We start from the raw sequence: 17,820 nt of genomic DNA on the forward strand, positions 1-17,820 counted from the left end.
AGTTTTGACAAAAGGATAAACAAGTACAATGGAACAGAAAAGTAGATCCACAGATACATGGTCAAATGATTTTAGACAAGAGCACCAAAACAATTTAATGGGGAAAGGAAAATCTCTTTGACAAATGGTGCTGGAACCACCAAACATTCATATGAAAACCAAAGGTACTTGACCCCTACTTCATACCATATAAAAAAATTAATTCACAGTGGACCACAGACCAAAACGTAAAAGCCAAAACTATGATGCTCCAAAAAAAAAGTAAGACATTATCTTAATGACCTTGGGGTAGGTAAAAACTTCTTAGAAGAGGACACAGAAAGCATTAACCATAAAACAAAAATTGACAAATTGGATTTCACTAAAATTAAAACCTTCTCATCAAAATATACTCTCGAGAAAACAGCCAAGTCACACAGTGAGAAACAATATTTGTAACATATAAACCTGACAAAGGACTTAAATCCAGACTGTATAAGGGACTCCTATCCAATTAAAAAGGACATAAGAAGCATCTAATGGAAAAGTATTCCTCATTAGTCATTCCCGAACATTACGGGTGCAAACCAAACCACTGTGAGATACCACCTCATGCCCCCAGGAGCATAGCTAAAATGAAAAAGATGGAAAATACCAAATGTCGGCAAGGATTCTCTCATATGTTATACCAGCAGGAATGGAAAATAGCACAACTGTTTTGGAAAACTGTTGGGCAGTTTCTTAGACAGTTAAATATACATCTACCCTAAGACCTAGCAATTCTACCTTTTTAATCCAAGAGAAATGAAAACATGTCCACAAAAATCCCTGTATAAGAATATTTACAGCTGCTTCATTCATAATAGCCCCAAAGTGAAACAGCTCAGGGGTCCATGAACAGGAGTTATTGATACATAAACTGTGGTGTATTCAAACAGTACTACATAGCAACAAAAAGGAACAAACCACCGGTCAAAGCACCAGTGTGGATGAACCTCAAAGACGTCATGCTGGGTAAGAGCCGGAATCCAGAGTGCGTGGTGTGGTGTGTGATGCCAGCCTCACGAATCTGAGGGTGAGGAAACCACCCTACGGGGAGTGCAGGTTAAAGGAGTGTATGCATTTGCCAAACCTGGTTCCATTGTGTGGATTTAATCTGCATATTTCATTATATGTAAATTATATTCTCCTCCTCCCACAAAACAATAGTTGGAGATTAGGGCTCTTGAGGTTAAGATTAAGATTTTTAATCTAGCTCTTTTAATTCTGCAACAAATTCAAGGTACTAGGTGGTTGATGATCTTGGACAATATACACAGTACTTGGCTATTTTTATTAGTCCAATTCAAACCTCTGTAAGTGCAAGCTTAAAATGTATTTAGGATTAGTCTGATGACACTTTGGCTAATCATCTTTCTCCCATCTAAAAGTACCCATATTGGTGTCCATGGATTGATGTTATTTCTAAACATGCTTAGGCCTCTATGGACCGAGCCGCACACCCCCATCACAATGTTCAGGATTATAACTCACTTCCGGTCTTAACATTCTCTAAATGATCTTTATAACCTTTTCTCTAATAAAGTTTCTTCCAAACTGAGGTTGGTTGGAAAAGCTTAAGAGATTCTGCAATTAGCATCTGTCCTTCCCCTCTAGATAAAGGCATTTTCTTCTACTTTTCATGTGAAAACAACAAAACATAAGAAAATTCAAATACAATTTCCCAATTGATTAAAAGTACTTATACATTTTGCATACTTCATAAACAACTTCTCATCACACTGAAATATTATATTGTTGAATTTTATTATAATTAAAACTGGATTTATAAACTGTATGAGTAAATTCAATAGTGCTGTTTAGTCCTTCATAAATTTGGTAATAGAGAAAATGAACATGAACAGCTTTAAATAAGTATAGAGCTAGCTGGCAAGTCATTAATAGGTTTTATTTGGTCTAATAATGTGAAGGCTCTTCATGCTCTGTTTATATCATATAAACCAAAAAATGCTAATATACAAGTATATTCTGAAGGGCTTCTTAAAAAAGCATCAAATAACTAAAAATTTAAGGTACAAAAGCAGCTAAGGATATGCAAACTGCAAAGTAGCCAGCTAAAAGCTATAAAAATGGTAAGTATATTTCTAAAATATAAAGTTGGTTTTGAAGAAGTCCAAATGATTGTGCTTTTAAAACTTGACAAATCCATCAAGTACAAATACGTCTCATTCAATATTGAGTATTTTTTTTTTTGATCACTTCCCCTGCCCATTTTTGTCAGAGAGAAATTTACACAAATTTGCTTCAAACCGTATTTTACTTTTTTCAAGTTACCCAAGGCCCAACATTGTGGCCATGGGTTTTCACGGAAAACTGCCACTGTGGCAGAATTTCCTCTTCCCCTTTTTAGAGCTTGTTTAGAAATGCTAGTTTGCAAGAAACTGTATAAATAAAACCGATTCAGCGAGGAAACAGTGTAACAGTGTGAACCACCTAATGGGGCCTGAGCATTCCCAGGAGCTCCGACAGGCCCCACAGCAGACCTGGGTGACATACAGACCATCTGTGCCAACGTCCAGCACATTTACAGACTTGTGCATGTGTTCACTGCACACGCTGTAAAACGGGTGGTTAGGTGCTGTCATTTTCATGATTTTGGCATGTGAGAAATCTTGCCCAGAAGGGTGCTTTGTGTGACATCCTAAGCCACCGTGAAAGGACAGGTCTGAGTTGTTCTTGAGCACAGGCAAGGGCGTGGGCAGGAGCACACAGTACGCAGGTGACAGACAAGCTGGAGTAACACACTTAACACACTGAGCCTAATAAAAGACAAATAAGGACTCTGAGACTTTTTACGTGAGGAGGATATTTAGTTACTTTCAGTTATACAGCACATACTTTTACATCTCCATTTTTTAAGTAGGCCTTTCCTGTTCACTGGGGGGGCCTAGATACAACTGAAGTGTTCGATCCTAATCAAATTAAACTCTACTGAGTGTATTCTTGTAAGCCTTTTGGGGACAAAGTATCCAATGTCAAATTTTTTACGGACGAAGTAAATATTTATATATATATTGGCATTTATAACGTTTCCTAACATAGCTTGAGGGCTGCTAAGAAACTTGACACAAGTAGAGGCTCGGTGGTAGGCGTGGAAGTGCTTTCCATCTCCTCTGCTCCACGGCCCTGTATTAACTCTGGGACACAAACAATAATAGTATCTTTTCACTGACCAAAGCAACCACAGTGTTGATCAGATCACACTGATACCTGCAAGTGACCAAAATTAAGTCACAAGTATGGGGGAGGGGCATGGAAGTGGCCGTGGTGTAGCCCCTGAAAGAAGGTAGATGAGTACGGTGTGATAAGGGAAATGGCTGAAAAGCTGACACAACTAGAATAATTTCAGAGTGAAAAATCACCACTTCTCATATTAGTGACATTGAATAGAGAAAAAATTAACCAGGGTTTTCTCTGATACGTTATAAGCATTATGCAAAAACAGAGACAAGAGAAGCCAAATCAAGTCACTATAAAGCGGTAATAAAATATAAAAATAAGACATTATCAAATTATAATGAATGTTATTCTAGGTCTTAACAATTTAGAAGATGTCTATTTAAATTAATATCTTGCCAAAAAAACCTCCCAAAGTCGGTTATCAATTTTAGTAAGGGCATCGACATATATAATGCAGATACAGATACACATACGAATAATGCAAAAGAAATTTACAGAGATGTAGTTTTGGCACTTTTACTTGGATTTTTTAAAGAAAGTGAATATAAATAATACCTTTGCACACAAATTCTCATTCTGGAGAAACAGGATGTAGGATTAAAAGGTGCAAACATCTCCCTTCTTCAAAATAACATTGAAACAGATAACTGTACCTTTTAAATCTCCTGGTTGGCGACTTTATAAATCTGGCTTGATTCATCTAACTCCACAAGTTTGACAAAGTTGTTTTTGTTTGTATAAGTGACACCTGGTTATCACTTTCAGTACATGTACCATTTGGCCAGTGGTCCATAAATAATATTAACATTTTCAATTCAATGTAGAAATCTTAAAAGTTCTAAAGGGAAATACTGCTCAGTAGATAAATTCTCCTGGAATTTCTTGTAGCAAAGGTTCCTCAAATTTAAATCGTTTGGAAATGGCCTTTTGCTCCATTTTCTCTTTTTCAGACTGTCTGCATTGTCCTAAAGTATACGAAGTAACTACGATTAACTCCTCTGTTACAACTGAGTCCTCAGTTTCTGGTTTGTCAGAATTAATTTCAGGCACAGAATCACCTTCTTGAAGGGCGTTTGGTTCTTCTGATGCCCCTTTCACCTTGAAAGAAGGATCTTGAACACTGCTCTGCGTCAACCAGGGATGTCTTAGACATTCTTCAGCAGTGGCTCGGTCTCTGCATAAAGATACATATTTTACACTTAAGACAACGTATTAGAACTTCAATTAAAAATTAGAGCATAATGCACTGTGTTTATTGTATTATAATTTGGGAAGTATGAAGAGTTGGCAAAAATCTTGTTGTGATTCCTGAATAAAGCTAGAGGGGTTGGAATTTAGGTGTAATTTCTCACCATGTTGAAAAACGATATATTGGGTAAAGTATCTCTGAAAAAACTCTCTTGAGGAACAAAGAACACATGGAAAATATCTTCCAGGGATCAGCTGTCATTTCATCATCAATTTATACTAACCATGAATTACGAGTGCCATTCGGTGCGTGACATATCTGCAATAATACAATTTTACTAAATAATATTTTAATCCTGTTAAATGAGGTACGGTTCATATTTTCAAAAATATTTTCACTTTGGCCACTTTTTCTTTCAATAGATATAGTAAGCCAAGGGTTTCATCTAATATTATATCAACATTTTTGCACCTTCATTTTGGTGCTTCAGTTGTTGAACTACTTTTGCTTGGAGCAGATTGATCAAAAACTGACAACGATCAATATTAAACTGATACTTACTCTGGTTTCTTAATTAAAAGTGTCTTGATGAAGTCAATAGCTGACTCAGATACAACATCAAATTCTTCCTCGGAATAACTTAAATTCATCTGTGAGATATTCAAGAATGTTTCTTGTTTATTATTGCCTAAGAAAGGTGATATTCCTGTAAGCATGACATACGTTAACACACCAATGCTCCTAAAACAAAAGAAAATGTAAGAAAAATTAGCACCATTCTCATTTCTTGAAACTAATTTAATACATTTTTCATTAATAACACTTACCACATATCCGTTGCCATGCTGATAGGATCATAACTAAGAATTTCAGGAGCTAGGATCAGAAAAAGAAAACATTTAGTTTTGTGGAAAAAATTATTAACATCATAAATTAATACAATAACTAGACATTTGTAATTAACTTGTTTACTTTTCACACCTCCAGCCTCCATTGTTGAGTCCTAGTATTTTAAAAATCTGTGAAGGAATAAACACTGCAATATAAACTGCAATTTCCGACACCTTGGTCTTCTCACACCCTCAAGCACACTACATCAAGCACACCCATGCTTGATGTAATCAAGCATCTCTCTATCAGAAGGCAGCTTTTAAATCTTTCTCACCTGTTCCCATCTCTGCTTCCCTGATGCCACACCCTAGCCCAAGGCTCGCTCTCCTCACCTGGGCCTCCTCACCTGGGCCTTACGCTGCCTGTCCCACCCGATCTGTTCTTTATGTTGCAGTCAGAGTGAGCTTCTAAAACAGCCACCCATTTTAGAGTCAGTCAGTCTGTCGACAAGGTTAAAAAAAAAACCTGGACATCCTCAGATGACATGCATCATGGACAAATGCATCTGGAGTTGAGAAAAATAATATGCTTTGATAAAAACTAAATTGCTGTCGCACAGAAACACAGCAGAAAGACATTCTCCAACATGCAAGGAGTCAGGAGAAATATAAAAACTCTCCTTGAAGAGAAAAATCTACTTATCATCCAGACAACCAAAGATGATTTTTCTCTTCTAAATTACACAAATGGGGGGATAAAGTATGAAAAGGCAGGCAATAAGGTGCTGAATCCCTGGGAAAACAGACCAACGACTAAAACAACTGTGGTAATTACGATTGAAAAAGAAATGAAAATGTTCTAATTCTAGGAAAGAACACTCAAAGTCACATATCCATTATTTTTTTTTAGCGAGATAATCCATCTTTATTGCCTAAACTGCAGAGCATTCTCTACACAGCAGAGAGAAGTGGGGCAGCAACAGACACACAGAGAGACAGGCTTGGAAATCCTTTTCACAAGTCAAAGAGGTTAAGGCCCCACTCTGGTGAGATTACAGCCTTGAGGCTGTGGACACTGTCGGCTACATAAGGTGGAGCGACAGGACTGACAGGAAGGAGGAATCTCTAAGAACCAGATAGCTTCAGAGCTCAGCAGAGGAGCGGCTGCGCCTATCAATATACAGTGTCTAACCTGGAAGCCTCTGCTAAGGGACAGGACTCGGGCCTTTGCCATGTGCTTCCCTACTTAGGCTATGACTTCCTTCCAGGCCGCCTCAGCTCTGGGAAGGAATACTGGGATCCCGTGGCCAGCGTCTGCTGTGGGATCACCTTCTGGTCCTCCAGCAGCAGGATGGCATGCTCTCGCCCAAAGACAGCTTGCACCACAATACTGGGAAGCGAGAGGGAGGCCTGGGCAAACACAGCACTGGTGGTGCTGGCGGCTGGAGCCACTCCATTCAGGATCCGCTGCGCATGGTTTGCTTGAAAGGGCATGGGTCAGAATTCCCGCCAGGTCTCTGATGTGAATCCAGGGGAAGAATTGGTGGCCTGAGTCGATGGGCCCCCTAGGCCCAGGCAGAAGGGCAGCAGCATACAGCCGATGGCACCACCCCCATGGCCCAGCACAACCCCAGAGCGCACCAGCACCTGCTGTGTAGAATCTCCAGGAAGCCTGGCTGCGGCTTCCCATTTGGCTATGAGGTTGGAGAAAAAGTCAAAATCCCCTCGTGGGCTGTCCTCATCACACTCAGCTGTCAGGCTGTGCTGGTAGTAAGACCTGTGACTCAGATCCAGGCCTGGGTGGGGTGGGGGGCGTTGTGGGGCCTTGGTGATGGCTTTAGCTAGTATTTGGGTGGTCTCTAGGCAGCTGCTGAGAACCTCTTTTTGGAAGGCTTCATTCCACATGATCCAACCCCGCCCAGGCTGTCAGGAGACCAGCGTCGCTTCGTGGCCCCTGGCTTTCAGCAGCTGGGTTAGGGCTGTCCCAGTGAAGTCTGTCCTGCCACCCCACCTCTGGCGTGACTGCCACATACCCATTACTAATTTGGGACAAATCCCCACAGAATATAAAGAGAGGAAGAAGAGGTTGGGAAGGAAAGGCCAGGTATGCTAATCTCCTGAATTCTGATTTCTGAAATGGTTGAGCTGAGAAACAGAGGTCGTGAACATTATTTTAAAATTTCAAAAGAAACTACTAGGAAGTTAAAATTGAAATGCATAGCATCCAGATTACTGGAGCGGGGAATGGTAAAATCGAGACCGTACAGCAAGATTATGGAAGAGGAGTGTAGAAATAACAGTAGCTTACTTTTTTGAGTGCTTTTATTTGCTGAACACTGATTTAAGAGCATTATGTAGCAAATCCAGTGCGATTCTTACCATCCCCTATGAGGCTAGTACTGTTCCTGGCCCCATTTTATGGACAGGAGTCTGGAGTGTACAGAGGTTTACGGGCCAGGTCACATAGACGGCAAATCCGGAGCCAGGACTAGCACCTGGTCTCTGTGTATGTAAAATGATGGTGTGAGGCATAACCTCGCCTATTAAAAGGTGTGTCAAGAAAACGAAAAGGAGAGTCCCTTTGTTTTTCTGTATCATATACTTCTGAATTATTTTTAGTTTTGGATGAACTTGTATTTCTTTCATAATGAAGAAGATAGTTCTGTTTTGGGGGCGAGAGGCTCTTGGTGGAAAATTTAGAATTTACGAAAGAACAAAAAGCATTAAAACAAAAACACACAAAAAACCCACTCTCATTAATATTTTTATATTTCAGCTCATAGCCCTTCCTTCTGCAGTCTTCTGTATTCTAGCTTACAATGCTACCCATTAAAATTGGCTGAGCTATTTGGGCAGCTGCTTTCCCTAAAGAAATACTATTAAGTCACATTCCTAAAACTTACTTAGTGGTCACAATGCTTATCAGTCGTCATATTGAAAATGAAGTATTTCCAGTCCATAAAAAACCCCAAAGTTTTGAAGGTTGTTTCTCTGCCTGTGGTCTCTTTTATTACCTAATTAAGGATCTGTTTTAAATTGTAGGCACTTTAAAACTATGAATTATTTTTTGTACTATCATTGCCACACAGCTTTAATTCAACCCTATCGACCCTCCTGTCTTTCTGTGTTGTCTGGAAAGCTCTCCTCTTGTAAATCCCCAGCATCCTCAGTGCTTCAAGGACTACTCCTTTCACCCCATTCTCTGAAAGGGGCCCTGCTCTCCCAACGCCCGTCCCGGCCTGCCTGCTCACTCACACCTCTGCTCTCAGGCAAAGAGGCTTTCCTCAGGCCAGGCCACAGCCTCCTCTACTCCTGGCCATGCTGCTGTCATCTATGACACGACACCTGGCCTCCTCCTCTCCTGGGTCCACACCAGCCCTGGCAACTTGCAGATGTCCATGACCCAGACAGCCTAGCATCACAGCTTCTTGCCCTTCTGGTCTAACGAACTGCCTTTCCGGAGCTATATCCAAGGCCTCATAATTATAAAGACCTGTTTCCACCGCTGAAATTTTAAATGTTAATATTCTAATCTCTGGTCACAACTTCTGAATTATTCTATGGCCTTATTCTACTACAGATGCCTATTTTTTAAAAAAAAAAATCCTTCAAACCCCTATTTTTCTTCATCTATCAAAAAAAGTCATAGTTGACTTCTTTTTCTACCCATCCCAGACCCACGGTGCATCACTTCAGCTGCTCTCTTGCTGCTACCTTCAGTGTTTAAGCTCCTCCTTCTTTCTGCCGGAAACATTCGACCTTGCACAGATCTAACCAAATGCCTTCTCTGCTCCACACTTCTATGGAATCCCACACTTGGCGATTCTTCTACAAATGTTTGTTATCAACAGGAACATCCTTAATGGTCCTTACTTGTTAAATATTCTCCCACTCTCAGATAAGTTAATGTCCTACTTTGTTAAAATACTCGCCTATTCTTTCAAAGTCTTTTAGACTTGCAGCGAAAGGATCACCAATTTGGTACCTTACTTTTGAAAGGTTTCCATTTTTAAATTTAATCCAAAGGAATGAATCTCTGATGGTAGAATTTCAATACAGCAGATGGCTGGCCCCACCATGAATCATGCCACATGTGAGGTCCCTGACGAAGGTGATACCTGACCCCAAACACAAAACCATCCCACTCTCAAGAACACTCACCCACATATTCAGGAGTACCCATAATTTCTCGGAGCTCTTCGCTGTTCTTCATTATCCTTGAAAGGCCAAAATCAACGATCTTAATGTCACCCAATGGAGATTCATTTGTCAGCAGGATATTCTGAGGCTAAAAAATAACATCCCCCAAATCAACAAAACCATGATCAAGTACACAAAACATGTAGCTCATAAAACATAAATTTCACCTGTGAAATTGAGACTGAGGAATTTAACAGTAAACAGTAATTTGTTAAAGAAATGTATTTTCAACCTCTTCCCCTATATTGGCTCTTCCTTGGCATACAAAAATGCTTCTGACCCTATCTCAAAAACAAAACCGAACTACTTATAGAAACTGTCCTCCATGACCCTGAATCTCTTTCTAGCCAGCACACTCACTCCCTGCTAGTCCCACAAAGCTCGGTTTCTTTAAAGTACGGTCAAATACAATTGGTATCTTTTCCCAATCCAGCTAAATCTGTTCTGCCCCCTCTTTGAGGTCACAATAACTTTAACAGCCTAAGACCCACCGAAGCCCACGGATGCCTTTCAGGCACTATTATGCACTCTATGGTTTCTGTAGCATTGGGCACTGACGATCATCCTTATGTTGTTGAAATTCCTCCCTTTGTTTTCTCCCTCTTGGATCTCTTCCTTCCTCTATAGATCCCTCACTATTTTGATTTTTTCTTCTCTCCTCCTTTTAAATATTGGTGTTGTTCAGGATCTCTTGTTGCCCGGCCTCCTTCTTCTACCAGTCTGCATTTTACTTTTGAGCAACTTCATCTATTCCCAAAGCTTCAGCTGCTACTTACGTGCTGATGAATTCTACTCTGAGTCCTCCCCAGACTCAAGATCCAATTAAAATGAAATCTTTGCATTTGACTGATTGTACCTCACACCCTCAACTCCCTACAAGGCAGGCCTTCAAGTCAGTAGACACCTCGGGCAGCCATTCGTCCCCCAAACCTACCCTTCTCTTCTGTATTCCCAATCTCAATGCCCGGGCAAGACACTGGGGACTCACCCTTCATTTTCCATCTCCTTCATTTTCCATCATTTCTCATATCTAGTGAAGTCACCAGTCATATCAATTCCACTTCCTAAATCTCCCACCCAAGATCAGATGAGACTGGGCATGTTCAGGGTGGTATGACCACAGACTCCATTTCCTAAATCTCGAAATCCCCACTGCTTAAAGTTTGGGCTTTCATCATTTCTTACCCAGACTACTACTAGCCTCTTGCGTCTAGTTTCCCCCATGGTCAACACCCCCCTCCACTGTACAGTACTCTTCCCAGAACAAGTCTGATCATGTACTCTCCTCACGGTTGTCTAGTTATTCCTCATTCCCAACAGAAACTCTCTCAACAGGGGCTGGGGTGTGGGGGCGAGATGGACTTGGATGTGGGCGAGGGCCACCCAAAGCCACAGAACCAACGAGGTTCACATCCCTGCAGTCATTTTTGCCCAGTGGAAAATAACCGGAGACGCTTCTGTATAAAAAGATAAGCAGATATGCTATGGACTAGAGTATAAAATTCATTAGAATTTTTAAAATATGAGATTTATAGTAAAATATGAAAGAAAAGTTTGTGTTTGCTTCAGAAATGGTCTGCACTTACTGTTTTCTGCCATAAAGAATATATCCAATGATAAACTGAGAAGCATTGGTACCAATAAATTACAAAAACCTCCCTACAGCACCCAGAGTGTTTTATGACCCCCTGCCTCATTTTCAAGATCAATCTCCTGTCACTATTCCACTAGGCAGTCTGTGTTCCAAATCAAACAGTCTGTGATCCTTAAACAGGACAGACACTCTCACATTTCATGTCCCTGCACATGCATTGCCTTTGCTCAGGAAGCCCTCTGCCTTCTCTCCCTAACAAATGTCTTTTCATCACTCATCCCATGCTTGGTGGGTCTCAAAGCCCCGATTCCTCTATGAAGCGTGCCCCCCGCCCTCCCTCCTGCCTTCCGGGGAGGGCCTGATGGCTGAGCCCGCTCTGCTCCACAGCACCCTGTACACAGCAAACTTAACCCACCGCTTTGTTAACTTTTTCTGTCTCCTCCATCACACTTGTCCCTACAGAAGCAGTCCCCAACCTTTTTAGCACCAGGGACCGGTTTCATGGAAGACAGTTTTCCACAGATGGGGAGTGTGGGGGGAGATTGCGAGCGCTGGGGGGCGGCTGTAAATACAGATGAAGCTCTGCTGGCTCGCCCACTGCTCACCCCCTGCTGGGCGACCTGGTTCCCCAAAGGCCACAGACCGGCCCTGGGGTTAGGGACTGCAGGCCTACAGGTATAAATGAATGTTCCCATTTCCTCTCCTTCCACTCGTACCCTACCTACCACTCCATGTGACTTCTGTCCTCTCATTCCACAAGAAGTCACAAAATCCAGGGGCAGGACTGGGGGTGGCCATGACAGTGAGGGAAGCGTAGGCATCGCAGGCTCCACGGGCCCTTCTAGGGGAAATGGCAGAAGGGGACCACATCTTCTTTGTTAATTAGCTTCTAGCTACTTCTTCAGGAAAAAGACAGTGCAGCACCACGATTATAAGTCCCCAGACATTTCAAGGCAATTTTAGTTTTAGTACATTAATAAAATGTCAATTATTCAGGCAAATTCTATGGGAGGAGTTGGCTAAGTGATACATACTCAAAATTAAACCTGTTTTGTCCTTTCTTGTACATATAAAATGTCAAGTGAAACACTACTAAGGGTAAATCTTCTCCCGATCTTCTCCTGATTCACTTGTGATTAGTTGGCATGCACATTCTGTAAATGGCCTTAAATACCATTTGTTCCCTTAAAATAGTTTAAATGTTTCCCCCTTTTTGTTTACACCCCATATTCCCTGAGAAATGCTTTCTTTGGTTACTATTCAAAAGCTAACTGGTTTGGTGGTAATGTCAATCCTAAATTAGTGTGATCGAATTATTAAAATTTTATTGTATTAGAACCCTAGGCCCAGTTACGTGCATCTAAGATATACAGTGAGAGACTTTTTGAAAATGAAGTCAAAGAGTTGAAAGAGAGGACTGTGAATGGTGGCTCACACCTGTAACCCTAGCACTTTAGGAGGCCAAGGTGGGAGGATTGCTTGAGAACAGGAGCTCGAGACCAGCCTGAGCAAGAGTGAGACTTCATCTCTACCCGCCTCAAAAAAAAAAAAAAAAAAAAAGGCTAGGTCTGCACAGGTGTGGATTGTTTTGGTAGTGTTCACAGGTTATTGAGAATTTGGGAAAAAAAAAAAAAAAAAAATGAGCTGGGCATGGTGGTGCATGCCTGTAGTCCCAACTTCTTGGAAGGCTGGGGCAGCAGGATCACTTGAATCCAAGAGCTTGAGGTTGCAGTGAGCTATGATCATGCCAATGCACTCCAGCCTGGGTGACAGAGTGAGATCTTGTCTCACAAAAAAAAAAAATGTTGAAAGAAAGGTTGCTAGAAAAAACACATTTCTCATAAAATCAGCTATTGCATGAAATTTCACAGTTAATGTTGATTATGTGGCCCCTACCAAATGTGCTGTTTTGACCACAGCTATTTTTAAAAATATACTTTACTCCTTTAAATAAAAATATAGCTCTAGGACCATAATCTCTGTCAGTTCTTTGATGGTGAAATATACTTACTTCCGATAAGCGGAAATGTCCTGAAAACAAAGATAAATACCTTAGCATTTACAATTGAGTTAAACCTTCTTTCTAGGGAATCCTGTTCATGATAAAGTTGTGGCACACGATACCTAATTCTATGTAAAATGCATGAATCCTGGATGGTAGGGGAGAGAAAGCAGCATGGCCAGTCAACAGAGAGGCAACAACAGTGAAATAAACAGGAAACCTGCAGACAGCCCTCGAATAGACAACGGCTGTAGGGAAGTCTTGCCGAAGTCTTGCTTCACATGGAATCCTTTCATTTATCTTGGTCTCTTCATCTGTGTACATAATCCATTTAACATTTACTGAACAGTCACCACTGGATAAGATTTAGTGGCTAAGATCACTGTAAAGTTGAGGTTAACCTGCTCAATAAAGCTTAAGCTATCATGGATGTTTTAAAAAACATTCTATCAGGCAATAAAAGTTCTAGCAAATTAACTTTGTAATATTAAAACCCAGGTTGGAGTAGAGAGATAGGTTACTAATCCTGTCTAAATTAATTTGGGGGACTGTTTAGAAATGTTTTTATGTTACCCCTGCCTTCAAGTAATACTGATGCTTAAATTATCAGTGATTCAATTTAAATCTCAAGTGGAAAGTCCCAGCTTCTAGTCTACTTTTTACTTTAAGTGTAACAGGATGGAAAAGTTAATGATAGAATACTACTACAGCTGTCCCTCAGCATCTGTCGGGGGCTGGTTCCAGGACCCTCCAAGATGCCAAAATCCATGGATGCCAAGTCCCTTATATAAGATGGTGTAGTATTTGCATATAACCTACGCAAATCCTCCCGTATACTGTAAATCATCTCTAGGTTACTTACAATGCCTAAGCCTACATGTCACTTCATTTGCATGGATTCAATGTGGTACTGGCATGGGATAAATTAAAGTTTTGCTTTTTTGGAAGCTTGTGGAATTTTTTCCCCGGAGTATTTTCAATCCCAGCTTGGTTGAATCCATGGCTGCAGAACCCACGGATACAGAGGGCCGACTGTATTAAGACTGCTGGAAAACTGAACCAGGAGAAGACCATTCGAGGAAAAAAAGAACACTGGATTTTAAGACTGGATTTCTCTGTGCTATTTCTTGTCAATCCTCCCAATCGAAGTAAAAGGTGGCCACTCTGCTGAATGACTAATTCACCAAATTATTGAGATTGTTTTGGAACTTTCAGTTTTGTTATGACCTTGCCAGAGTTGTTGTTTTCCAGATTGTCAGTCCTGCAACATTTCATGTGTTAAAAGAATGGGCTTCCCCTTAATCACAGTTTGTCTTTTCTATTTTTGTGGATTTATGGACTTATACTTTTATGGACTCCTAAGTCTGCATCTGCTACTCCTCAGAGAATTTTCTGAGCTCAATTTAAGGTATTTGGCTAAGAGTTTTCAGTGAATTAGTCTTTCAGTAAACTGATCATTTGAGGTCTACACTGAATCCAAACAGCGTTATTTCCCATAGTGTCAACTGTCTCTTTAATGAAAGCAACTATAATTGTTACTCTAACTTCTAACTAACTTCCGCCTCTGGGACAGGAATTTCTCATTTTAACCAGAATGGAGACTAAATAGCCTAATAGCTAAAAGTTACCATATATAGCGGGATTATCAATCTTCACAGAATTAAAACATAGTATTTTTAGTTTTGAAGCAGTGTGGGAAAATAAATTTTTTTTTTTTTTTTTTATAGCTTAGTCTTTCAAGCTTTTCTAGGGACTGAGAGTCAACATACAAGCATAAATTCTCACTGGACAGATGGCTGTTGAAGGTATAGGACAGTAGACTCTCTGGGTCCAGACTCAGAGAGGTCACCTGGAAATGACCTTTTGGCAGAAATCACTCCTGCCTGCACTGGGGCCACATGACCCCCTCTCCATCCCCTCCCTCCAGCAGTTCACTTAGAGACACACAGGGAGGAGGAGCGCGAGGGTGGAGGAAAGGCTGGGAACTCTTCCCATCACCGTGATTTCTAGTTGCTCTGGGGCTAGGAGACATGGACAGTCCAGTGTCCCACATCCAAGGCCCATGGTCATCATCATCAAGGTCTCGATTAAATCTGGAAAGAATTCTACACCTAGTGTACTGGAGAGAAAGGAGAATGATTGATGCTGAATGTGTTGGGAGAAAGGGATATAATTTCCTTGTGTAAATACACAGTTAGACCTGGTATTCAAGAATTTAATATTCACCTTTGACTGCTTTCAAGTAACATCAAAGATACATGACACATGGTGTTGGCAGCCTGTCTGACTTGCTACTTAATTAGTTCCTGAATAATGGCCATAGGTTGAGCCGTCATAAATTGAAAGCTCATTTCCTATACGTGCAGTGTTATTTAAATTGGGGTTCTGTTCCTGGAAGTCCTTTTTATATTATAAAACTAGTAAAACATCATAAAAAATAAAACAAATATATGGTTTTACAGAGTATAAAACCAAACATGAAAAAAGCTACAGCACAGATAAACATTTCTTTTGGGAATTCTTCTGCATGGCTGATACTAACTGAGGCTTCTCAAAGTAGGGGTCCACTGAAGTCTGGACTGCAGAGGCCATCTCATCTCTTCCTGGTAAATGTTCCCGTGGGAAGCACAGGTGGAAATGTCTTGGAGCAAGGATCTTCGAACTTCTTATGCACGTGACAGACTAAAGGGGAAAAGCGAAGCCCCAGTTCCCCGACTCCAGCTATGAAAGTTTTAACCAAGTGCTCTTCAGTGCTAACATTAGGCCACTTCAGCACCAACATCTGGGGACACATGTGGGTATGCACGTGTCTACACTTGCTTCAAAAATTGTCACTGTAACCACCCCGTGGCTACCGCATTGTGACTATCCATTTTAGCCACAGTATTAAAAAATTATCTTTGAGAAAAGATAAACTGTTAACAAAATGAATTTAAATTGGCATCTTTCAGAAAAGAACAAGAAAGCTTCCAAATTGCTTTCTTTCCTGTAAAATGAAAATCAAAGTCTCAGGGCCACCCCCCACCTGCTTATGCAAGAGAGAAAGTAAAAGCCTCAGGCACCTGTGAAGAGCTGGCCCCGAGATCATTCGTTAAGGAAATCTCTTGCTAACCTCCCATAAAGCAAAGACATGCAAATTGCACCTATGTTTAGCACCTAAAACTAAAGCCTGTGTCCACACTAATAATGAATTACAAGTTTATCTCACAGGTAACAGAACTGGAGACACATAGACTCAGATATTCTTTCACCCACCCAGGGACATCTACATAATAGATATTTCCTTCACTTCCTTATTTTATGTAAAATATAGATTTCTTGGGCCTCACAAGAACGTGACCACTTTTCTTTCTCTCTGTGTGCCTTCGAAATGCTGAAGATTCCAACTTCCCCTGTGGACAAAGAACTTGTCTGCGGTTTGTGTTTTTCCCGGGCGCATCCTCAAAATCTTGGCTTAATAAACCTCCATTGATGGAGACTTTTGCCTCAGTTATTTGCTTGGGTTGACATTCCCCTGTGTTTTTCTGTAGGAAACCAGTATTTAAAGGGATATCTATTATCCTTCCGCCTGATTTCAAATGGGACATTATCAAATTTGCTTTAGAAGTCAACCTCCAGATGACACCAATGTACACTCTTGAGAGTGTTCCTTCATGCAATAAAAATGAAGCTCTGTTATTTATATAGTATGATATATATATATATGAGTATGTTATATATATTACATTTAAAAGGAGTTATGGAATGTGCCATATAGCAGTTCTCAAAGTGACCCCCGGACCCAAAGTTTCAGCATCACCCCACCCTACCCTGAATCAGAAACTCTAGGGCGGGACTAGCGATTTGTTTTAGCAAGCCCTTGCCGGTGACTCAGTGCACGTCAGACTCGGGGAACCACTGCCATAAAGCACCTACTTTCTGCTACAGGGCACAGAGGTCAAGGTAGATCAGTAGATGATCGTGGAGTGTGATGAGGCTGCAGGTCAGGACAGGAAAGTTTTTTGGGGGGTCAAGGAGCTTTAGCCTTCTCAGGTTACCTTCCTTTCTAACTCCACTTCCTCTGGCCCATGAGGCTATCTTTGTAAGTGGAATAAACACAAGGAACTAGTGTCACTGTGGCATGTTCTATGTTTAAGGACAGTTTCATTTTCCCACAGCCACACTTGGACTTGGTGTGAAAGTAACCCGCAGAAGTCAACATGGATCTTCAACTTTTCTACCACAGATGCCTGAAGAACATACTAAGAATACTCAAAGGACTCATTTTCTGTCTCCTGAGCACCCATTCTCTATTCTTTCAGAAACAGAATCAGCCTGAGAATCTGTCCCTTCCCCATTCTCGGTCCTGTGAAAGTTGGGATGGGGAGGGGCATACCCTGCTCTGGGGTCAGAGCACATGACACCGATGACACTGGCCTGGCCAGAGCCCTGTACCCACAGCACACCTATTAGCTCCAGATTGATCCAAGCCATTCTAATCAGTGACTCTCAGGACTTGTGAAAGAGCTGTGAACAGAGGCCGGCTCTCTCCTGCTGAGTCTCTGGGTAGCTGCCAGGCTGAAACGGCAGCATCTACCTCACTCACACCATCTTACTGCCACTCAGAGAAAGTAGAGCTGCATGCTGCAGAAAAACTGAGTACTGGCAACAATTTTTGAGCTCTGAATATGAAGCTCGAATCATCCCTGTACTTTTTAGCCAAGAACATTTTCCTTTTTCGCTTGCCCTAATTTCAACTGGCATTTTGATCACTCGAAAGGATCATAACTGACACACCGTCCTTTGT

General features: G+C 41.1%; 1 protein-coding gene and 1 pseudogene across 2 annotated transcripts in view; both read right to left on the reverse strand.

Moving 5' to 3' along the window:
• Positions 1-3,719: 3,719 nt before the first annotated feature.
• The window catches only part of STK17A (serine/threonine kinase 17a), a 50,835-nt gene continuing 36,734 nt past the window's right edge, over positions 3,720-17,820 (reverse strand). For both annotated transcript variants that reach the window (XM_012646980.1, XM_012646981.1), the window contains 4 exons: positions 9,400-9,526; positions 5,236-5,284; positions 4,970-5,149; positions 3,720-4,393 (listed from right to left, as the gene is read on the reverse strand). In XM_012646980.1, the coding sequence (XP_012502434.1) occupies positions 4,075-4,393; positions 4,970-5,149; positions 5,236-5,284; positions 9,400-9,526 (675 nt within the window). In that variant the 3' untranslated portion in view covers positions 3,720-4,074. The remainder of the gene's footprint in view (positions 4,394-4,969; positions 5,150-5,235; positions 5,285-9,399; positions 9,527-17,820) is intronic.
• On the reverse strand, positions 6,485-7,143 carry LOC105812451 (annotated as a pseudogene).

Source organism: Propithecus coquereli, unplaced genomic scaffold, assembly GCF_000956105.1.
Source record: "Propithecus coquereli isolate 6110/MARCELLA unplaced genomic scaffold, Pcoq_1.0 Scaffold252, whole genome shotgun sequence".
Classification (NCBI taxonomy): Eukaryota; Metazoa; Chordata; class Mammalia; order Primates; family Indriidae; genus Propithecus; species Propithecus coquereli.